Source organism: Alnus glutinosa, chromosome 14 (assembly GCF_958979055.1).
Source record: "Alnus glutinosa chromosome 14, dhAlnGlut1.1, whole genome shotgun sequence".
NCBI classification, from domain to species: Eukaryota; Viridiplantae; Streptophyta; class Magnoliopsida; order Fagales; family Betulaceae; genus Alnus; species Alnus glutinosa.
Window position 1 is genome coordinate 5,045,310 of NC_084899.1, and position 24,077 is coordinate 5,069,386.

Consider the following 24,077-nt stretch of genomic DNA (forward strand, 5'->3'; position numbering starts at 1 on the left):
TATGGGGGTGGCCAACCACCCCTAACAAGAACTGGGAGTGGCCTGTGCCACCCCTAGTTGCTCCGAGGGTGGTTACACCACCTCCCCCGAGGCATTTCGGGGGTGGTGCGACTACCCCCAGCCACATGGGTGGTCGGCCAACCACTTTGGGGTCTAGTTTTTCTTTTTCTTTTTTTTTTTTTTAAAACAAAAGATCCGAAAGAAAATAAAAATTGAGATTTTTTTTTTTGGAAAAATGTAGTATTTACCCTAATAAATAGCTATTCTTCTCATTTTTTTTTTAAAGAATAGGTATTTCTCTTTGTAAGGAAATAACTATTTCCATTGAAATAACTATTCTATTCCATGGAATGGACTCCTACCAAACTAAAAAATAATCATTTCTATAAAATAACCATTCCATTTCGGGTGCTTATTTCGTGAACCAAACGGGACCTTAACTTAAAACAACTAAGGTTATGATCTCCTTTCAAAAAAGACAAAAGAAAAAAAAAGAAATTAGGCTATGATACAGTACGCAGATGCCCATGGAAAGAAACTACACGCCTACTTCCTACACTACACGTAACCCATCATGCTATCGTGTGAATCAGGTTCGCGTTACCGTCTTTCCCATGTTCGTCCCTCTCTCTCCAACCCACACCATACCTCATACATACACATACCCACCCAAGTCACGACCGTCAATTCTTTTACAGCCTCTCTCTTCCATTTGCTCAAATTTTCAATCTTCTTGAAATTTTTCGTACTCCGTCTTAGTGATCATCTGTCCCGACTGCAAATTTAAATTCATCTCGCAAGGTACGTGTTTGATAGAGTTTATCAGTTCTCAATTCTCATCTCTCATTTCTAGCAAATGGTCTTTGTGAATAAGCAGTTGTAGCAAATTACCACCTACCCATTATTCCATATTTTGTTAATATGTTTTGATATTTTGTATTGAATGTGCTTTGGTAGGTATGAACCTGTTTGTGGGTGCTGATGTTTTTGAGCGTTTTGTGTGTGTGTATGATGTGTTTGCATAGATTTTTTGGATGATCATCTAATTGGAGGGTGGTTCAATTGATGCGGGTTTTAGTCTTACGGCTGTCAATTTTTGGTTAGAGGTGTTTTTGCCAGTGAAAATTTTAGCTTTTGGCTTTGGTTATAGTTTGTGGATTAGATTATTAGAATCTAGTATTGAGTCTTTTTTTTGTATGGGTGGGATCTTTGCAGTTGAAAGTGATGAGTTAAACTTTGCGTTCCTTGGTGATTGGGTTACTGGCCAACCGATGTAGATTAAAGATGTTTTAGCTTATGGAATAAAGGGCCTTATGGATAGAAATTATAGTTTTAACTTGAACTGGGTTAAGTTTTGATAATATTTTTATATTTAGTTTTTTCTGATGGATATAAGCTTGCAATGTAACTCCAGCGAGCCAGTTATTCTCTTTGTAACTTTTGCTGATCAGAGAAAAATAAAGAAATAAAAGGAAATTATTAGAAATGCAAAGAGCAGCAAAATCTGAAAAGGAAAGATGATAAGGAGAAACCAACTGAAGCAACCATCCATGCGAATGAAGTGCAAAAAGTTGCAGCTTTTAAGCTCAAGTTTTTAGTGTTCCATCCTGTTAAAACTCTGATCATCCCCTTTCTGTACATAAACTCGAATTAGGAACGATGCAGCAGTAATTCGTACCTGCCTGATATTATTGCTTTCATGTCTCTCATGTCAGCCAGCTAAGCAACTTGATGACAGAATTTGGCATGGCTATTGGTCTATGAGGGTAATAATTCTTCAATGTTGTATGTTTTATGCTTCAAGGCTCAGTTCAGAAGGTCCTAAATACATAGCCCAAACCCCCTCGGCTATCATTGCTTCCAAATGTCTCATGTTTCCAAAAAGATCCCCTTGACTGCTCACCATGATTTTAAACAATTGTATGGGGTTGCTTTCTGAAACTGGCCCTTAAGTTTGGCTCACTATGGGTTTTTGGGTCATTTGTGTACTATATCACCTTTACCCATTTGATGATTAGTAAGTTGCACAAGCATTCAGTGGGTTGTGAACCCACAATCTTACCCTCCATTCCATTCTTGTAGGTGAAAGAAGTATCATTTGATTTGGAGCTCATTGACAGAATGCAAGCACTAAATTGTGATCCGCTTGAATTAACGTTGATGTTCACAATTTTTAGATTTAAGTGAGGACACTGTTTATTAAAAAGAAGGAAACAAAAAGTTTCAATTGAAGATGGAATTTTTTGTTAAAAATCTGAAATTAATGCCTAAAGTGACCATTTTCTAAATTAAATGGTTACCACAAGATAGTTTATTCAATTTTTTTTTTCCAATTTATAATATTTATTTATTTTTTGTTTGATTTGGTTTCAATTGCTCTAAGTTCATTGGAGTTGGAGAGGAAGAAACAGAGATTTCCTTTTGTATGGGAAAAGAATGCCGGATATGAGAAGTGGAGTTCGGCGATCAAAGAGAGTGAATAATGTCCAGGAGAATCCTTCTATTGTGGTTACAACTGTTAGGCCTGGCACAGGAAAAGGTAAAGGCTCCAAAGCCACAGTTCTGAAATCAACACTGAAATCCAATTACCCCAGCATTCTTTTATCCCAATCCAGGCCTGGCTGGTAGAGGCAGAGGTAGAGGATTTGGAGCAATGGATCAAGAGAATGCCAAGCCTCTTGGTGCTGGAGCTGGTGGCCTTGGACGTGGGGGTTTGGACTTGCCAAAAAAAGAGGTAGCTGCCATCCAGGATGAGCGGATGGTTCAGAAATGTGCAGAAAAATTAGCTGCTGAGGCGGAAGGAAGCACAAGTCCACTTCCTGAAAAGGTACTTTTCTTAAAGCCTTTCTGCTTTCAAGTGGCAGACTTATAAATCGCTATTGCTATCTTTCTTTGGCTTCTTTAGTTCATCTTTTTACTAGATTTTTACCTATCATTGATAGTTTCTATATGCCAATTTTTACTTATATCCAATTATATTTGTTTTCACTTTTTTTTTTTAATCTGCATTAGGTATAATTTGTAAGTTTACCTGGTTTATCATTCATAGCATAAAGATAAATAACAAAATAATCTATATAACCCTTTACATGACCTGACTAGGCAAATTTTTTTGCAATTTTACAAGGTAAACATCTGTTCCTAGCTTGAGATGATAGATTTCTAAGTTCTTATAGGATTTCCTTAGTAGCTGTGTTGTTTTTCTAAGCTCACCAACTGCGATTAGAGGCTTGTGGGAGTGCCATAAGCAGTGTCTTTGTATCAGACAGGCCTTTTTGCTTCGTGACACTGGTCAATTGACTTCTACGAAATTATGTGACCTCTTAAAACTGCAGCATGCGATACATTTTTACCATAAAAGGTTGTGCTTCATTCCAATACTTGTAAAACTGAAAACTTTATCCATTTCATCAGAAAATAGAATACAAGGAAGCAAATATATATTTTTAAGTATCATGTTGCCTTTGAATTAGAATTTGAATGGATTTCTTGTCTCACGACTTTAAATTTGTAAATAAGAAAATGGAAATTAGGCTTGTGGTAGTGGATTAGGTTTTTGAACTTTAAAACTGTTTAACTTTCATTTTAAAGATGGTGTAGTAGTTTTTGTGGAACAAAGTTAAACATTTCTTTCTTGAAAAGTTCCAAGCAGTCGGTATACATTTTTTAACTTATCATGTTAATTATATTAAGATGTATTCAAGATTTCTCCTTCTAACTAGGTGTTTTCTCTGGTGTACTTCTTGTGTACTTGGGGCGCCTTACGCTTTTATTGATATCTCGATTATTTATAAAAAAGAAAAGAAAATAGATGTATACAAGACATAAAATATATTGGGCATATGTTTTATTTAACATTGAATGTACATTTTATGATACGTTCTTGTACTTATATAGTAAGATATTAACAACTTTGTGTTACCTATAACACTTTGTCTCTGGGATTTCATGAATTGAAACATATCTTTGAAGTAATAATAATTTTCTTTTTTCTAATTGCCTTTTCAGGTTCAGGTTGGTAACTCCCCTGTTTATAAGTTAGACAGAAAGCTGGGTAAAGGGGGTTTTGGGCAAGTATATGTTGGAAGAAGAGTGACCGGTGGCACAGGGCACACGGGGTCTGATGCCTTTGAGGTTTATTCTCTCGTGCATCTCTGGTATATCTGTGTAAGTTTACCGAGGAGGTTGGTTCTTCTGCTAATGCATTTCCCTGTACTCTTTTGTAGGTTGCTTTGAAATTTGAGCATCGAAAAAGTAAAGGATGCAATTGTGCTCCTCCTTTTGAGTGGCAAGTATACAGGTAAGTTTAATGCTTACTATTGGTTGAACTCTGATGTTTATGATACAACTAATCCTTCTTTTCAATATCATGAAGCACTCTTAATGGTAGCTACGGACTTCCCTTGGTCTATTATAAAGGTCAACAAGGAGACTACTATATCCTAGTGAGTATTTTGCTGGCTCCTTTTATTTTTAGAACTATCTGTGTATGAATTTGCTAACTAAGATTTGATAAGTGATCATTCCTGATTGTGAATGTAGGTGATGGACATGCTAGGCCCAAGTTTATGGGATGTTTGGAACTCTAACAACCAGATGTAAGAAAAGTTTAATGCTTCTTGAAAGTACTCTTATTATGTTAAATACGTTGTTCTTATCTCCTTTAATCTTTACTACATGCACAGATTGTCAGAAGAGATGGTTGCTTGTATAGCAGTGGAGGCAATATCAATTCTAGAGCAACTTCATTGTAAAGGGTACGTTGCAACTTTTTCTTTCTTTTTTATTTCCATCGTCTTTTTTTTGGGCTAATTATGTTCATAATGACTTGTTTTCCACTCCAGGTTTGTGCATGGGGATGTTAAGCCAGAGAACTTTTTGCTTGGTCAGCCTGGAACACCTAATGAAAAGAAGTTGTATCTTGTTGATCTTGGTTTGGGTATGTCTTTTCCATTAGACACATCTGGAGATGCTTCTAATGCTTTTTTGTCATAGAAAATTGCGCATAGATTTGTAATTGGTCCACCATATTTTCTTTTTCAGCTTCAAGATGGAAGAATGCATCTTCTGGTCGTCATGTTGATTATGACCAAAAGCCTGATTTTTTCAGGTGACTAAAAGCCTCACTGAAGCTATCTTTGGTTCAGTGGAAGATCAGATTGTGAATACGGTTCCAAAAAACTCATTTATCTTTTCTTTAAATACTCCGTTGCTTATTTTTCTGGAAATCCTTGTTCAGAAGTTATACTGGCTTAAATAATTCTAAATGTCATTTTTCTCATATTAAACCCTAAGGGGTTGGCTCAATGGCTCAAGTGGTAAGGGCCTTGGTCTTTGTGGTAATCCCATGATGTCTAAGGTTCAAATCCCTTGTGGCCAACCTATATTACCCAATCCATGTGGAGAGAGCGCTTTACACAGGTCTGAGGTTTACTAAACATGGGTGGGTATACGAAGTGACCTTGCCTTAGAGGATTTTCTTGTCATCATTTTTTTATTTTAATTTTTTAATTTTTTTTTTCTCATATTAAGTTTCTGTTCTATTAGATAGCATATTTACATTTATGCCTCTTCTAAGACTCAATTTCCTTAAGAGCCGATGCACATATAAAGCTATATGCTGAAATAGCCTCATTTATCTTATTTTTTTGACAGGGGAACGGTTCGTTATGCAAGTGTACATGCTCATTTGGGCAGGACAGGAAGCCGGAGGGATGACTTAGAGTCATTAGCATATACGCTAATATTTCTACTTAGAGGGAAACTTCCCTGGCAAGGTTACGTTGTAAGTTCACTTCATTGTTACACTATTGATGATAATTGCAACTTTGTAGCTTAGACTTCTTCGGCATATTCTCTCCTTCTCTTCTCTTCTCTGTGTCTCTCTCTCTATAAAATCTTTAATTCTATATTGGGTTGCAGGGAGAGAACAAAGGATTTCTTGTTTGTAAGAAGAAGATGTCAACTTCTCCGGAGATTCTATGTTGCTTGTGTCCTCCTCCTTTTCAACAATTTCTTGAGATGGTGACCAATATGAGATTTGACGAAGAGCCAAATTACTCGGAGCTAATTTCCCTGTTTAATGACAGCATTGGTTCCAATGCAACACTCCGACCCATCAGAACTGATGGAGCTATAAAGGTGGTTTGGTGTTTTTGACTTATGGATCTTCTATTACAGATAATTGTTTAAATATTTGTTTTTACTCTTTCATGCATCATGCATTATAGGTGGGTCAAAAAAGGGGGAGATCACTTGTTGAATTAGAAGATGGTGGGCAGCTTAAAAAGAAAGTTCGACTAGGTACTCCAGCCACCCAGTGGATCTCAGTCTATAATTCCAGATCATCAATGAAGCAGAGGTGAATGAGGCTCAAATATTGTGTGTTACAGAAGCGCCCCCCCCCCCCCCCCCCCCCCTTCCTCACCTCCCCCCTCTTTTTCTATATTAGCCATGATATCGATGAATTTCTAACTTAACATATTGTTTCTATGACAAATTTTGGTTGAAGTGTTAGCTTTGACAATAACTCACTTTGCAATTCCATCTTCTTGGTCTTCTATGGTTTTACAAAATTAGTGTTGCAGTCTTTGTTAGATTATTTTAAGCACCAAGATTCAGGGTCTCTGTGGGAAATTATTTTTTTAACTCATTGTGTCCCCCTTGCTGGAGTTTTTTTAAATACTAACTTTTTATGGCTTTGGTAATCACTGCCTGCTTAAACTTGAAATGTTTTGGTGGGAAGTGGTCTTTAGTTATGGATGTTTACATCATATAATATGATTTGGTGTGTAGTCTGGCTTCTTCGACTCTTTAGGGAAGGGGAACGTATATTCATTATATTGGAATTAGCTGTTATCCTGCTTTTCGTTAGCAATCCCATTATAGACTGCTATAGAGACTGTCAGCATTACAGTGGGAAAGAGCCTTTAGAAATTGAACCCATGGTTGAGCATCTAGAGATTGAATCCATGATCACCTTTGGCAGTGTTCACTAAAATGTTAAGGCCAATGGTAACTGTTAACCTATAACAATCCTTTTCCACTTGTTGGTTGTCGATTCCTTATATTATCAACAAGTAATCAGACGCCTTTACTGTAGGTATCACTACAATGTTATGGATTCAAGACTACAACAGCACGTGGAGAAAGGAAGAGAAGATGGTTTGTACATTAGCTGTGTAGCTTCATCAACCAATTTGTGGGCTGTTATTATGGATGCAGGGACAGGTTTCACATCCCAGGTTTATGAAATATCTCCCATGTTCTTGCATAAGGTAGGTATTTACTATAACTTGTTTTCAATTTGGAATTTCATATTTGTTAAATCACCTATTATCCCTAAAATTTAAGTTGATAGAAAATGGTGAATTTCATTATTTAATTATTATTCTAACACTTTCCCCCAATCCATGTAATATTTAACTAAAATGAGTGATGAATCGTCAATTATCTCAAAAGCTTAAACCGATGGAAAATAATGAATTTTAATAATTAATTAATATTCTAGTAATATTTGATTATCCGACAGTTTAACAACTTCATTTATTCTAATTGTTTCATCAGGAGTGGATAATGGAACAGTGGGATAAGAATTACTACATCACTTCAGTGGCTGGCGCATGCATTGGCAGTGCCTTGGTGGTAATGTCCCAAGGTAATTGACACCGACTTAATTTTTCCCTTTTTATTTTTTGTCGCTTCACTCTGTTTATTTTTGTCCTCAAATAGTGTTATCTTAAATGGTTAGATTTCATAACCATTATTTATTTCATGGGTTAGGCAAATATTATCTGTAGTTATGGGGATCCAGCACTGAGAGATGGTGAAGTGCTGCAATTTATTTTGGGCATAAGTGAATTTCCTAAGTTGATGCTCTTTCACATTCTGATTCTTATCTGATTGGCATGCACACATATATTCCTTCATGTGCTACTGCTCAGGAAAGAGTGTAAACTAGGACATTATAGGATGTTGAAGGAGTGATAATAAGATATTCAACCATAATTTTCTTCACTAGATCTTACTTTCCTTCTCTTATCATATTTTTTTTTTTCCATTAATCGGCTGGGTTTGCCTTGTCGAATGAATAATTTTCACTTTGTATTCCCAAGTATGGTAGTCTTACTTGTCCATGTTTCGGCTGAAAAGCTCCTTCGAACCTATGGAGCCTAACCATGCAAGCCCCTAGTATGATGAAAACTATATATTCTAAATTAGAAGTGCTACACTTTCCAATTTTATTTCTCTCCCAAAAATTAATTCCCAAATGATGTGTCAATTATGGATGAGATCTACTATTTTAGAAAATGTGTCATCTTATAGAATGGTGACACATCATTTGGAAACCACTTTTGGGGAAATTTTTTTTGAGAAGTAGGCATTTTCCATTCTAAATTGGTAATGTGATTCGTCATAAATTACAAGCATTACTTTTTTTTTTTGGGAAATCATTCTAACAGAAGCTTCATATCAATGACCAGGTCTTTATTATCATTTCCCAGCAAGTTTTTTGGAGCAGTTTTTCTGATATATTGTCAATATTACCTTTATTTTTTCTCCATTGAAGGGGTGGCTTACACTCAGCAGTCCTACAAAGTCAGTGATGTATTTCCTTTCAAATGGATCAATAAGAAGTGGAAAGAAGGCTTCTCAGTTACCTCCATGACCACTGCAGGTAGCAAATGGGGAATTGTCATGTCCCGAAATGCAGGTTATCCTAATCAGGTAGTTAAATCTCCTATTCTTGTCTTCCATTTTGGATAGAATACAGCAAAAAGCACTTATATCTTGTACTGTATTCTTAGGTTGTTGAACTTGACTTCCTCTATCCAAGTGAAGGGATTCATAGAAGATGGGAGAGTGGATATAGGATCACCTCCACTGCTGCTACAGCAGATCAAGCTGCATTCATACTTAGTGCACCCAAGAGGAAATCACTAGATGTTGCACAAGAAACTCTGAGGACATCTGCTTTTCCTTCTAATCATGTTAAGGTACATCTGATCCATACATTCAAATTTGTTAGGGAGAGTTCTACATAATATTGAAGGATTATTTCTAATTTATCTTAAAGTTTGAAAAATTGTTTGTCGTATAGTTGGAATTATTGTTGTATCTTTGAAAGTTGACAATTTTTTGGTAACTCTTTCTCCCCTTTCTTTCTTTTCTTCTTCTTCTTCTTTCTCTCTCTCTCTCTCTCTCTCTCTCTCTCTCTCTCTCTCTCTCTCTCTCTCTCTCTCTCTCTCCCTCTTTTTCTTTTTTCTTTTTTCTTTTTTTTTAATAAAAAATATTCTGGGTTTAGTAACTCCTTTCTAATCAAGATTTTGCAGTAGATGCTATGTTGAAGAAAATACCTATTTGCTGGACTGACCATTAGATATCGGCACAAATCGAAATCTTCAAGCTCCCCTGTCCCATTCACCTCTTAAAACTGATCATCAAGCTTTTATACGTTCTTAATTATATTTATAATTTTGGCCCTTGATGAGGATAAGACCGTGGGCCGTGGCTTTCCTCTTTGCCCTTGATGAGGAGCATGTTTGGGAGGATAAGCTTGTGGGTTGAGAGCTTAAGGGGGCTTAGGGGGTTTGGATTGTTTTGTGGGATGTTGTTTGGGGCGGGTCAATGTTGATCTGTTTGTTTCTTGTATACTTCGTGTATACTAGAGATGCCTTACGCTGTTTTATAAAATTTGCACTTATCAAAAATAAAAAATAAAAAAAAATAATAGTTATAGTTTTGGTATGTTATTTTATCTACAAAGGGTTTTATGGAACATTCAAATGTTCTTGCCTTCAGCTGAAATGTGAACTAGAATAAGTTCAACTCTCCCGAGGGTGTTACTCTTATTCATAATCCATTCATCTTGTGTCGTTAATTAGGGTGAAGGATGTTAAGGGGGTCAGCTTCACATAATAAATTTCTAAAAAAGAATTTTTGTTTGGCTATAGTGGAATTAGGGCTGAAATCGAGCTGAGTATTGAATATTCAAGCTTGGTTTGTTTAATTTTTTTCAAACATGAGCCGAGTTTGAGCTTATCACCGACCTAAATAATCTATTCAAGATCAAATCATTTATTTCTTGAACAAACTCGAATGTGTTCACGAGCTACTCAATTAACTTATTCATTTCATATGTAAAGTAACTTATTTACTCAATTAACTCAATTATCTTATTGTTTAACTTTTTTCATAAATCCTTACTAATTATTAACTAATTATTATTTTTAAGATTTTATGACTTGACTAATGAAATAAATTAACTCGAATTTTAAACAATCTAATCTCTAGTCTATATGCTTGTCTTATAGTGTGTATATACATTTATTACACACACACACACACACACACACACACACACACAAAAATATATACATACACACCAACCCACTCATATACACACAAACCCACTCATATACACACATATATTTATATCAAGACTGACAATTACAATAATTCAAGTTATAGCTATTACATTACGAAGAAAATTCATTTTTATCTTTTTAGATACTTTATTACAAAGTTAAAAATAATGCTATAAAAGATAATAAAAATGATTTTATACGAGCTTATACGAGTTGAGCCGAGTTTATACGAGTTAAACGAGCCTAAATTTTTATTCAAGCTCGGTTCATTTAATAAACAAACCGAACTCAAGTCGCGTTTATATGAGTCGAGCTTGAGAGTTGTTTAGGAACTGCTCAGTTCATTTACAGCCCTAACTGGAACTGTGTAATTAGGTTTGATTATTGGATACCAAAACCCAACTAACTGACCTGCACCTGCAGGCTATAGAAGTCTTGGTTTCAGCCATTCCCACTTATAGAGAACATACATAATGTGAGATTTACAAAGAGCAAAACGAGGCTTATGCCGGTGCTTCCATTCATGTTTAAAGATATTTTCTACTGTCCTCACGAGTAAATAAATTCTCAGCTTTTTTGAAACGTGTGACATATTTTTGGAAGAGAAGGCTGATGAAAATAGTTTTGGCTTTCAACTACACGGGTGCGAGTTTGTCGACAGAATCCTCCTTGTGAAAGAAAGTTGCTTGGATTTACTGCCTTTGATTTAGAATGTTCAAATGTTATTTTGACTATATTCACACGTGGGTGTTCGTTTCAACAATTCCAAAATGGCTTGGTAGAAAGTGATCTTTGCTTTTGGCTATATGGCAGGAGAAGTGGTCAAAGAATCAATATATTGCATCCATCTGCTACGGCAGAACAGCGTCTTGAAGGGCTTGGAAGTAGAAATTGCACTTGCACATCCCTAGCAGGTACAGTATCCCAGCCTATCCCACATGGTATCTTTTAATTTTCATCTGTTATGACTTACAAGGCTCCTAATTTTGGATTAAATGATGAATCTCTAGTTTGTCGATCGGATCCCTACAATAGTTCATTGTTCCTTAGCTAGAGTCTTAGTATCAATAGTTCAATGCAGATTGCCCATGTATAGATTTTTCTGTGGATATAAAACTTCCCTAAGATCATCTTCTTGTCATTCTGGACTTTCTTATCCTCTATTGACAGCGCCCCTTGAATCTCTTTGAGTAACCTTTTTGCAACCCTCCGAGACTCAGGCCAAACAAAGTTCTCCTGAGTCCTATTTTAAGTATAAATTGTTTCCTATATAAATCAGGAGGGCCGTTAAATTCCAAAAAATTCGGAATGTGTAAGAACTTGTGGAGTAGTTATATGAAAGCTGACTTTATTTCTGTAGTGGTTATCTCCCGTGAGAACAGAATAATCAAAAGTATTACTTGAAACTGTAAACTGTTACATATGGCCTCTTAGTCATGTTGGATGGAGTTAAAACTCCTTGACAATTAATTACACCAGTTTGGGATGGCTCTCATACATTGCATTGGATATGGGGTTTACGTTTGTTCTATCCTCTGTAAAAGTTAAAAAAATATAAAGAAAACACTGGCCTTTGGAGGCATGGTTTTTACTCCCGGGCTCACTTAACCTCCATCCTTTTTAATTATTGTTTATTAATTTAATTTCAGTACATTTAGACAAATAACTTGTAATAAATTTACATGGACTGGAACAGGGTTTTGACTTCATATTCACACTTTTTATATAGGCTGGCGCTCACTGGCACCACCTGTTTCCAGGGCTTTAGAATGATTCAGAAGTTTTGGAGTAAGCATAGAAGTTGCTTTTCGTCGTGTTGAGTTGCTCGGGCAAAGAAACATGCAGGGAGAAGCTTGAATTGTGCAAGCATCATTCTTTTTGGTCATGTCTGGCAGATTCAGTTCCTTATAGATGGGGCATATCCTACGTGTTCTTATTATAGTTTCATACGAATACGATCAGCAGTTTGCAGAAAAAACTCTTAAGAGAGCAAGAGTTTGAAAAGTATCAGAGAAGTTCTACAGTTTACCTCAAAATATGTCATGTCACTGTTGTTATCATAAAGGCTTGTATCATTTTCAATTGTTTGATGGTAGAAAAATATTGCAAAATGGTTATAAGAAATCAATTGAATCATCATTTGAGATTTTCCAGTGAGCTAATTCTATTATTATTATTATTATTAATTCCTTTGTTGAAAGAGCCTTTAACTCTTAATGCCAAAATCAGAACCCTGAGCCCTTCTCCACGTGTGAGTGATGTGCAGCCACGGAAGTGGCCACGTGCATCATGTGCTTGTCTTAGAATAGTGAATGGGATCCACATAAGCCGGGAAAAAAAATAATTACAAATCCTGTTTTGTTTTGGTTTTTTATATGATGCTTGGTCTTAACTTTTCAACACGGGTGTATATTTTATAGCTCATGAGCCGACTGGATAGCTTTTGAATCAGCTAGCCAGTTCCTTTCTAGTTTTAAAGGTAGCCTGCCCAACTACTCTCCTACAGGACTATACCGTGTGCTTATATTTATTCGGTTCTTACATTCATATTTTGACTCTCTGGGAGTAGAAAGCATTGGCCTTCCAAGCTTCATTTGCAGAGAAAGCTTGGTGCCGAAATGGACATCCGAAAGTGGTCCGGTTCAGGTAGAAGAACCATCCAACTGGGGCAGTACTACGAAGAGGTTGAGTCTGCAAGAACAAGATTACCATCTGCCAGATCAAACAAGTTGATGAGGTTGAAAGTGTTGTGGATGAAGTTCAAGAAAGAAAGGAGGAGAATGTTTGACTCTCCAGCTCCAATTCAGATCCCCTATGATCCATACACTTACTCTCAGAATTTCGACCAAGGATCTACATGGGATGAACCCGATATCCTCTCTCGATCTTTCTCTGCTCGGTTTGCTGATCCTTCCAGGATCTTTCGAAGCATACTTTAAAGGAACCTCGTACGGCAATATGTTTCAGTACTGCTTAATCATGGAAGTAGTCAGCCATTAGCGTGAAGCTCAGTGTGTGTGCACTTGGCATACACAAAGGAAGCTATAGGTTGAATGAGTAAGAAAATTCTTGTCAAAACTTTACTCCCTTGTAGATTTGTATGGACTTGATATATACATGTTGGGGTGCCTTGTGGGATTGTCTTAATAAACATGCCAGTCTTTGCCTTCTGTCTCTTCTTCCTTAATTTGGTGTTCGGTCTCATTAAGCTTGATAGTTGTAGAATTGAATATTATTGAACTCATTTCTTTTCCATCTCCGGTCCCCCCATGTTGAAGAGCTCGGAGAGATTGTGATCCCAGCAGAAAAAGATGAAGAGGAAAAAGAAGCTCCCTCTTTATTTTTTTCTTTTAAATTATTTTATTTTGTAAATGTTTAATTATTGGTCCCTTGATTTTATTGCACTTGTTAATATGATCTAAGGTAGAATGTAATGGTTGACCAAACGCAGGATTTGGTTAGTAAACTTGTAGGATAGAAGATGAAAGAACTAATCAATTGTTCTCATGGAAGTTCCTTAAATATATATATATATATATATATGCTTCTGTCATGTCATCTGGGCTTTTTTTTTTATTGTTGTGGGGGACAACTTACCGATACAAACAGGAATCTTGCGGCTTTTCTTTGTCACGAAAAAAGCTGAGAGTTTCTCGGCCAAGGAAACACAGAATCGTCAAACAAACATTGCTGAACTTGTAGAGCAGACGTAGCAGCATGGGTATAGATGCTATTAGATCTCACAATTGTGGGGTTTTTGGTGATTCATCAACATCTAGAACTTGCTGCTGAGTTGGTTGAATTGTCAAACACCAGTTCATGATTTCATTTAGTTGACCAAAAGCTGGCTGCTAGAATTGAAGTAATTTTCATTGAAATCTTCTCTATCTTTGAAAAAGCTCGAAGACTTAATTACCAGCTAGCTGTAGCAAGTGGCATCGTTATCCTCTGATCATATCTACCAAGTATTGTATTTTCTTTGACTGACAATATTTCTTTATTTATTTTTTAGATAGACGACCCTACCCTACCTCTTCCCTCTATGTCTTATGTCCTTCAGTTTTGCGAGCCACACATCTAATGGCCACCACGTACGGGGATGGGACCATTTGCTCGTTGTTTTCCTTGTTTTATCTACTTCATAGGAGGCGTGGAATAATGTGGATCATAACATGCATGCCACAACAATCTAGATTCTAGAGCCAAAACGTACAGCATAGCCGTAGGCAAACTGTACAGCCGGGAGGATTGGCTAAGAAATTAACTGTATATTTTGTATGCACGACAGCGAGTCGATGACCCTAAGCAAGGTGACTTATCTCGTCTTTTAGAATAAAGATTTCTGTAATTGATTGTTAGAATTGTTTCCTCTGTAAATGGGATTGACTGTTCAAATTTAAAACTGTTTCTCTTATAGAGAATATGCTGAATAGTTCAGCATTAGCAATCAATTGCTAAGCAATGCAGTCGAGAGGATTGGTTAAGAAATTAACTCTATATTTCGTATGCATGACAGCGCGTCGATGACCCTCAAGCAAGGTGACTTAGTTATCTCGTCTTTTAGAAAAAAGATTCTTGTAATTGGCTGTTAGAATTGTCTGTTCATATTTAGAACTGTCTCTTCTGTAGAGAATAGGTGCAGGGCCTGCGGGCATTTACAGTGTAGGTTTCACCTGACCTTTTTACAAGACTGTTCAAATTAAGTATAATTCGAACGGCTAATTGCACTATAATGCACGAAAATGACAACCTCAATATTTGATTCTCTCGAATCAGACTGTCGCATCGAATCAAATCCAATGGCATCGGCTTGAAACAAGCAATCCCATTTTTCTTTTATCGGACTAACAAAGCATAAGCATAAGCATGCATAATGGTCCAACTATATTGCTTTAAATTCGTGATGAATAATAGTCATAGCCTAGAGTCTAGAGAGGATAAATCTTTTACTAAAATTTTGACCATTTTGCTTGCCAAAAAAATAAAATAAAAATGACCCTTTAAAAAACTTGCCCGTGCATGCAGTTAACTGAAATCTTCATCACTGTTGTTGCTCAAAGTTATTTAATAATGTTTGTGGTACTTATAGGCCCAAGCCCAAGCCCAAGCCCAAGCCCAACCCAATAAGCTTTCGACAGAGACCCAAAAAGAAAAGAAAAGAAAAAGAAAAAAGAAATCCTCAATACTACGACGGTACGACCAGAGATTTTTCAAATTAAAAGAAGTTCAGGGGTAGAGTTATCATACGCATTAGTTAAAGGGCTCCCATGTAATATAGGTTAAAAAAAGTAACCTTCTTCCTCAAAAACAGAAAATCACCAAAAGGAAATACATGTCAGACGCTTTTACACACTCTCTTTCTTCCTCCTTCCAACTGGGGTTTTAGGGTTCTTGCCCTCCAGAAATCCCCAACTCAGCACCCCCAAAACGTTAGCGTTTTCCCCAAATCTCCCATCGATGACGACCGAATTAGTTATCCACACGGACAGAGTCCAGAAATTCTTCGACGACCTCGAAGCCCAAAAGACCATTCTATCGTCCTGCACCCAGCTATTCACAACCCTGTCCAATCGCTTCTCCTCCCTCCAAGACTCCCTCTCTCAGAAATCCCAGTCCCTGGAATCCAAAATCCAAGCACTGGAATCCAATTCCCGGAAAACCCTCGAATCCCTCTCCAATCGCGAGAATTCAATTCCCGAGCGCGAGTTGGCTGCCGTGGCCCGCATCGAGGAGCAGAGAGAGGCCGCCCTGTCGGAATTCGAGAATCCCATTTCTGCGACAGTCGAGCTGTCCGAAACCCTGAAATCCCTGTCTCGGAAAATGGACTCTTCGGGGCTGTTGAGGTTCATTGTGTCGAAGCGGAAAGAGTCTGTGTCGCTGCGTGCGGAGATCTCGAAAGCGATTGCGGAGGCAGTGGACCCGCCGAGGCTAGTCTTGGACGCCATGGAAGAGTTTCTCAGCAAGAAGTCGGCGGATAGGCGGTGGGCCTGTGGAATGCTGGTTCAGGCGCTGTTTCCGGAGGCGAATGCCAGTCGTTTGGGACCGGAGTTCGCAAATAGCGTCGTGGAGAGAGCAGCTGGTATCTTGGGGCTGTGGAAGGGGCAGATGGACGAGGAAGGTGGGGCATTGGGGCCAGCCGAGGCTGTGATGCTCTTGCAAATGGTGGTCGGGTTAGGGTTGCGGTCGAGGTTCGACGAGGAGTATTTGAGGAAGCTGGTGGTAGAGTTCGCCGCTCGGAGGGATATGGCAAAGCTCGCGGCCGCGTTGGGATTTGGAAAGAAAATGGCAGGTTGGTGTTAGTTTGTTAATGGCTAATTTGTTGTTTATTAGTTTTGTCATATATGAGAATTATTGTATGTTTGTATTGGTTTAGCTCAGGATATGTTAGTAGTGATAACTTACTTTTCTCATATCTTATCAGTCACTTGAAGTTTGTATTGCTAGTTTCCATTGCATGAAGATTAATTCGTGAACAAGGCAATCGTTTTATTCAGAAGTTGGTGCATTAGATTGGGCTTTCTGGTGTTGCATCTTATAACGTGATAACATAATGATACATTTGAATATTTTGTGGTTTTCTAAGAGCTTCTCCAGCAATATCATGTAAAATACATCATCAAAAAGTGCAATTCTTTTCTTTATCTATTGATTTTTCCATACACGTTCCAATAGATTTTCTATTCTCTTCTCTACGAAGGGAGATTTTAGAAGAAAAGGAAGAGAGCTAAGAAATTTGGATTTGAATGTGTTTGTGTTGAATTGATGGTAGTTTATGTAGAGTGAGAGAGTGGATCTTGGTTTTAGAAAGAGAAAGTGAAATGGGTTGAGAGTGAAGGAGATAGAAGTGGGAGGAGGAGGGAGAAGAGGGGGGGTGGGCGGCGTCATCTGCTCTTCTGGTGGCGGCCTCACCAGCCCCCAGTGACAGTGGTGCAGGAGAGAGAGAGAGATGAGAGAAAGGGAGAGAGATTGAGAGGGGGTAATCTTGAGAGAGAAGGGGAGATGGGAAGCATGGAGAGAGAGAAACTATAAAATAAAGGAATAATTAATAAAACATTTGAACATTTTGCTACAGTAATTAGCTAGAGGTTGCTAATTACTATAGCAAAAAACATCTTACATTTTCTGAACATAATTGGCTGGAGGTAAAAAAAGGGCTCATATTGGCTAAATAGCTAATGTGGAAGTTTTGGAGCATATGTTGGAGATGCTTTAATAGCCCGTTTTATATGATTGAAATGGGGCTGTTGCAAAAATGACATCTATTGATATGACAAGTGATGAAAATTCGACACAATGGCATATTGTGAAATTATGAATCATTTTATGGGATTGTTTATGTGGATGACTCCTTTTTCCTTCTTGGGAAATCTGTATTAAGTGATGCTTTTGTGACTACTAATATGGGACGACTAATGTGTCACAATCCTGCCTTGTCACATGTCAATGGAGCACACGATTTGTCAGAACTCACTGCTCATAGAGAGCTTTCATGTAAAGTATTATACACAAATCAAACTCTTGTGCCATTACTGATCAATGGATTTATGTCGCTGAACAATTTTAGAAGTTTCAAAAAGTCTCTAAATAGCCATTAACCAAATTAATATAATAATCTAACTATATCATTAACTCTATAGTAATTGGAAAAAAAAATGTTTGAGCAGAGGTAGGTTGTGGAATGAGAGTCATTATACATGGAAATATCTAGTTGATATGAGAATCATTAACTCTTACTTATCAAATAAAAAGAAAAAAGAAAAGGAATCAATAACTCTTTTTTTTTTTTTTTTTTGATAAGTAAATAAAGTTTTATTGAAAAAGGAATCAATAACTCTTGAAATAAACTTAAGGTCATACGGTCCATATCAGAATTCGGACCGTAAACACCTGCAAAAGCCCAGACGAAACGATACACTACATTCCTAAAGGAAACTGCAAGAGTGAAATCCCCCAAACACACATCAACTTTCTCCACCACCCTATTATCCCACATAATCAAAATGCCCCCTGAGGCCCCACTGGAGTCTAGACAACACCAATCGACATGATTGCAGCCTCAGAGACTGCGCACAAAGCTACTCGAAATACCATGAACCTTAGTTTCTTGGAAGCAAATAATATCTGTCTTCCAATCCCTGAGCAAGTTACTAATCTTTAGGCGTTTTTCTCTCTTATTCAGCCCCCTCACATTCCAAGACAGAATTCTTGGCTTCATAACACAACTGGATGCCCTCTCGTCTTCCTTTTCCCGCGGCTTGAGCATGAGCCTCTAGCATCGTAGTTAATGGAACACTCCAAATTCTTAACCTCCCTTTTTCCCTTCTTCCCCCCACAAGATAGAGCTCCCTCCTCACCTAAGAGACGGTCCGCTTCAATAAAAGACAAGAAATCCAGCAATTGTAACTTATGACCCTCAAACGGTATCCCTGAAATGGGATAAATCTCATTTGCACGCTGAATGACCCAATCAGAGTAACCTGAGAGATCCCCCTCTGAATTAGTATAGGAATTTAGAGGAGACACCGATCCCACCCTACCTTCTCTTTCCCCCACATCCACGTCCCAGAAAACCTTCCCACTATCTGCCACTGCCTTAGGCTGATCACCCTCTTGAAACACAACCAAATCTGAGCACCCAGTTGGCTGGCTGTTTGAGTTCCCCACACCGTCCTTTGCCTGCATAAAAAGATAGTTCTGAAGGGGCTTCAATGGCAACCCGCACCCGTTCAACCCAGAGACAACCAGCTCTCCTGAAAAATTCCCTTGCCAAGCAAATGAACCTCGCCCGACACCTCCTGAGCATGGGCCAAAAAGCCTTGACATCCGATCCCTACCTTCAGACACCGCACGCAGTATATCTGTCGGCTCTTGACAAAGATCTGCCAGACTGTCGACCCTACTCTTACTCACCTCCTGGTTCAGCTCCGGTAGTACCCTGGCCAGCGACATGACTTCCATCGACTTGCCGATAGTCACAACAGACATCAGAACCACCGGATCCGGAGAAACCGCAGGACCCACCGGTCCACCCACCGAAAGAGAGTTACCTGAGAGCAAGGACGATCGCAGCACAGCCGGAGGAACACCGGAAGACGTCGACGCCTCTAAATCGCTGGACTGACCCGCGTCACTCCTCACCGACAACCAGTCCGAGCTAGAAAGAACTTGAAAATTCGGTTGAGCAATAGCTTTTCCCCTAGGATCAGGCTCAAAACAAGCCTGCTCCTGCTGATCCACACCCCCTAGTTCGCTGGACTGACCCATGTTCACCCTCACCCTCGGCCAGTCCGAGAAAGAATGGGCTTGCCAACTTGGCTGGGCTGGATCCACGACCTTAGGATCCATGCCCCTGCCCAACTTCAATTTTTGCTTGAAAACTGCCTTGGGCTTGGAGAAAGCATACGATCATGTTAACTGGGATTTTCTTTTGTATATGTTGAGGAGGTGTGGCTTTGGGGAAAAGTGGTGTAGGTGGATCACTCATTGTATCTCAACTGTGCGGTTTTCGGTGTTAATCAATGGTTCCCCTTTTGGGTTTTTCAGGAGCTCCCGAGGACTAAGACAAGGGGATCCTTTGTCACCCCTTTTGTTTGTTTTTGTGATGGAAGCCTTGAGCTGTATGATCTCAGCTGCAGTTAGGGGGGGTTTGTTGGATGGATTTAAAATAGGTGACGTAGATTTTTCGCATCTTCTTGTTTGCAGATGATACTTTGATTTTTTGTAGTGCTCATTCTTCTCAGTTGCGTAATCTACGGAGTCTCTTCCTCTTGTTTGAAGCAGCTTCGGGTCTGAAGGTTAATTTGACAAAGTCAAATTTAATTTCAGTGGGGCATGTTGATCAAGCGGAAAGGCTAGTCGACATTTTAGGGTGTGGGTTTGCCACTTTGCCGGTTAAGTATCTTGGTCTTCCTATAAGTCCACTCATATTTGGGACGGGGTTGTTGAGAAGATTGAACATCGTTTGGCTAGTTGGAAAATGATGTATCTCTCTAAGGGTGGTAGAGTAACCTTTATTAAGAGTACCCTTGCCAATGTGCCTACTTACTTTTTGTCTCTGTTCCATCTCCCGAGGAGTGTTGTTGCTCGTTTAGAGAAGCTTCAACGGGATTTTCTTTGGGGTGGATTGGGTGAAGAATCTAAAATTCACTTGGTGAGGTGGTCGAAAGTCTGTTCCCCAATTTTAGATGGAGGGTTGGATATTCGGAATTTGTTGTTGTTCAACCATGCTTTGTTAGGTAAATGGTTGTGGTGGTATGGGATAGAGAGAGAAGCATGGTGGAGAGTTGTGGTAGATGCCAAGTTTGGTAATTTGTGGGGTGGGTGGTGTTCACGCGAGCCGGTAGGTGCTCATGGGGTGGGGCTGTGGAAGAATATCAGGAAAAGGTGGGGGATTTTCTTTGGTCTCTCTAGATTGGAGGTGGGGGATGGGGCTAGGACAAAATTTTGGCATGATCTGTGGTGCGGGGATAGGGTGTTGAAGGAAGCATTTCTTATTCTTTTTGGTATAGATCAGATGAAGGATGCTTCCGTTGCGAATAATATGGAGGTTTTGGGCAGCTCTATCCAATGGAATGTGAGCTTTGTTAGAGAGGTGCATGACTGGGAAGTGGGTGTCTTTGCATCCTTCTTTCATGTGTTGCATTTAGCTAGGGTGAGTAGAGATCGTCCTGATAGGCTTAAGTGGGTCCCTTCCAAGAAAGAGGTGTTGAAGGTTAAGTCCTATTTCAGCTCCTTGGCTGGGTGTGAGGGCAGTCATTTCCCTTGGAAGAGTGTGTGGAGGACTCAGGCTCCTTCGAGGGAGGCGTTCTTCGTGTGGTCGGCAACCCTTGGAAAGATTCTTACAACGGATAATCTCAGGAAGCGAAAAATCATCATTGTGGATAGATGCTACTTGTGCAAAAGAGACGGGGAAACTGTAGACCATCTTCTTCTTCATTGTGATGTGGCTACTACTTTGTGGAATCATGTCTTTTCTAGGTTTGGTATGTCTTGGGTTATGTCTAGGAGAGTTGTCGATTTATTCGCATGTTGGTGGAAGGCGGGTAGGTCAAGGAGTGCTGCAGTTTGGAAGATGGTGCCTATTTGTATTCTTTCATGTGTTTGGAAGGAGAGAAATTTTAGGTGTTTTGAAGACTTGGAGAATTCCATGGAGAATTTTGTTGCTTCGTTTTTTCATGCGTTGTATCTTTGGACGGAGGCTTTTTTGTCTCACGTGTATATTAGCTTTTCTGATTTTATTGTTCGTTTTTCTTTGCCTTCTTAGGCGTTTCCTTGTGTATACTTCCAGTGTACTTAGAGGGGCGCCTTACGCTTTTATAAAATTTCATTTACTTATAAAAAAAAAAATGTATTCTTTTTGTGGAGTCTGAAGAATTACGTCATCGGTGTACATAGTTGTGAATCTTTTGATTTGTCAATTGTCTAGTTTCTCTTATAGAACATAAAATCAGATTTAGTAAGGTTAGAGTGTTGAACTTGGGCTCATAATTTAATAAATTAGAAAGAAATTAGAGTATGGTTGATTGGACCTTGCATGATAGGTTCTGTGCACTCTCTCTCAAAAATGTGTCCTTTTTCGTATGTTTCTTTTCAGTTGAATCTGTCTTGAGTTCAGTGGCTCTTCAGATAATCTGACTAAGGATAAGAGCAAAATGAAATTGCTTCGATTCATAATTCACTTGCGTGGATGTCCAACTTTCTGTAATCCATTTTGTAGCATCTTCATTGAAGGAATTTTTCATTTTTCCAGATATTATTGATGAACTGGTGAAGAGTGGTAAAGAGATAGAAGCTGTGTATTTTGCTTCTGAGGCTGGTTTGACTGAAAGATTTTCTCCTGTTTCTCTGATCAAGTTGTATCTCAAGAACTCCAAAAAGAATGCTAGCACCATATTGAAGAATGGCAATAATACCATGGCCGCAACAGTATGTGTAACATCTACACAATTATGTTTCCCAATAATTTTTATTTTCTCTTTGCATGATTCCTTATTGTAAATCAACCTTTCAGGAGGAGTCGAGCACTCTGGAGTTGAATTCTATTAGAGCCATCATCAAATGTGTAGAAGACCACAAGCTGGAATCAGAGTTTTCCCTTGATAGCTTGAGGAAGCGGGCTACGCATCTGGAGAAAGCCAAGGCAGAACGGAAGAAGAATTCAGCTGCTGCAAGTAAGCCTCAGAACAAGCGAGCTTATGGTGCTGCTGGTGGCCGGGGCAGCGGACCACCTTCTTTCCGTCCATCCAAAGCAGCCAAATTTAATAATGCCTACACTCCTTTCAACCGGAGGAACGCAGCTCCTGCTCAGCACAGCCCCGCCACAAGATATTCTGCGCCTTACAACTATCCTAGCCAAAGTGTTTACGAGGGTCCTGGTACAACCGCTTATGCTTCGAGCTATGGTTTGCCCCACATTCAAAGTCCTGCTGCAATTCCTCGGCAACAGTACGCACTCCCTGTTGACAGTGTGGGCGCTGCTGGGTATCGGGCCAGTGGGTCTTATGGAGGCCAGACCAGCTACGGTGCTTATGATTATGGCAATGCTGTTCCACCCACGTACCAACCTTCATCATATACACAGTAATTCAGAAGCATCAGTAGCTAGATAATTAGAAATTTATTTTTTGTTTTTTGTGGGAATCCTCAGATGTCTTCCTCCTTTTGGGAGTGCCCTTTTATCTTAGGTTTTCGAGTTCTCCCTTATTGGTGGTCAAACTGGGAATAAAATCAAGGTTCTGGATTTGTGAATTTTTCCTTTGGTATTTTTTTTTTTTTTTGGCCATAATTTATCCTGTAGGATTGAACATTGCTACTTTGTTTGAAACTGGTCATAATAGGCTTGGTTTCGACTCTTGAGACAAAGCGATGGGGTTGTATGGGTGTTGCACCCTTTTGTGGGCAACAAATAAATTGTTCCACAAAATCGTTTCCTTTTGCCGGAATGTGCATCTGTTTGTTCCTAGGTGACCTGAGGAGTCGATCACATGGTGTAGGTTAAAGTTATTAGGGTATTTATATCCATCTTCATTAAAAGTAAAATTAAAGTCGATGTTGTTAGGTGTTGAAGCCGTAGAGGATCCCCGTGTTATGAATTCCCTTTGTTTTAATTCCTCCTCTGGTATGGGAAGCCATCGCCCACCCCTGCAACCAGAGTTCAAACCATTTCATGCTGCAACCATTAATTAATCTCAGTGGTCACACCCGTGTGCCCACTATTATTTTACCCCCAAAATTGATTTTCCGTATACTGAAACTTTTCCCTTTACATTTACATCTGTCTGTTTTCATCTATTTCCATCTAACCAGATACTCCATTCAAAAATAAATAGCCAATGATCATACATAAGTCAATATTTGTCTCAAGGGTAAAAAGGGTGGAGATAATTCTTAGGGTCCTTTATTTGAGGCTGTCTTGAAGCATTTTTGGACTCTTATAATAGTGGGCCTTTTGATTTGATTGGGTCTTAGACCTTGGGTCCTACGCATATTTGGACTCTTATAATAGTGGGCCTTTTGATTTGATTGGGTCTTAGACCTTGGGTCCTACGCATATTTTTTATATCAATCAACCCTAAACGGCTTCGACCGAGCCATTTTGAAATAACTTCAATAAGTATTGAATCGAATGGAAATCAAATCTTATAAAACTCCAATCTTATCTTTAACTAGCTAATTCGTTGCTGGAAAACAAAATGTCATATAATTAAAGAA

General features: G+C 38.7%; 2 protein-coding genes and 1 long non-coding RNA gene across 3 annotated transcripts; all 3 read left to right on the forward strand.

Moving 5' to 3' along the window:
• Window positions 1-592: 592 nt before the first annotated feature.
• LOC133857025 (casein kinase 1-like protein HD16) lies at window positions 593-12,516 on the forward strand. Its single transcript, XM_062292120.1, has 19 exons — window positions 593-801; window positions 2,384-2,539; window positions 2,616-2,827; window positions 4,009-4,134; window positions 4,227-4,300; window positions 4,376-4,445; window positions 4,543-4,598; window positions 4,686-4,757; window positions 4,845-4,939; window positions 5,044-5,110; window positions 5,656-5,785; window positions 5,923-6,141; window positions 6,231-6,361; window positions 7,103-7,277; window positions 7,567-7,657; window positions 8,570-8,727; window positions 8,808-8,996; window positions 11,181-11,281; window positions 12,097-12,516. The coding sequence occupies exons 2-18, from the start codon at window positions 2,437-2,439 to the stop codon at window positions 11,238-11,240; spliced, it is 2,028 nt and encodes a 675-aa protein (XP_062148104.1). The 5' UTR covers window positions 593-801; window positions 2,384-2,436; the 3' UTR covers window positions 11,241-11,281; window positions 12,097-12,516.
• A 1,412-nt stretch (window positions 12,517-13,928) lies between these two features.
• On the forward strand, window positions 13,929-15,024 carry LOC133857228 (uncharacterized). Its single transcript, XR_009898321.1, has 3 exons — window positions 13,929-14,677; window positions 14,884-14,906; window positions 14,997-15,024. It is a non-coding gene; the product is annotated as an uncharacterized LOC133857228 (long non-coding RNA).
• A 649-nt stretch (window positions 15,025-15,673) lies between these two features.
• Window positions 15,674-23,301, forward strand: LOC133857227 (FRIGIDA-like protein 4a). Its single transcript, XM_062292411.1, has 3 exons — window positions 15,674-16,656; window positions 22,117-22,292; window positions 22,378-23,301. Exons 1-3 carry the CDS (start codon window positions 15,825-15,827, stop codon window positions 22,948-22,950), a joined length of 1,581 nt encoding a protein of 526 aa, XP_062148395.1. The 5' UTR covers window positions 15,674-15,824; the 3' UTR covers window positions 22,951-23,301.
• Window positions 23,302-24,077: the final 776 nt, after the last annotated feature.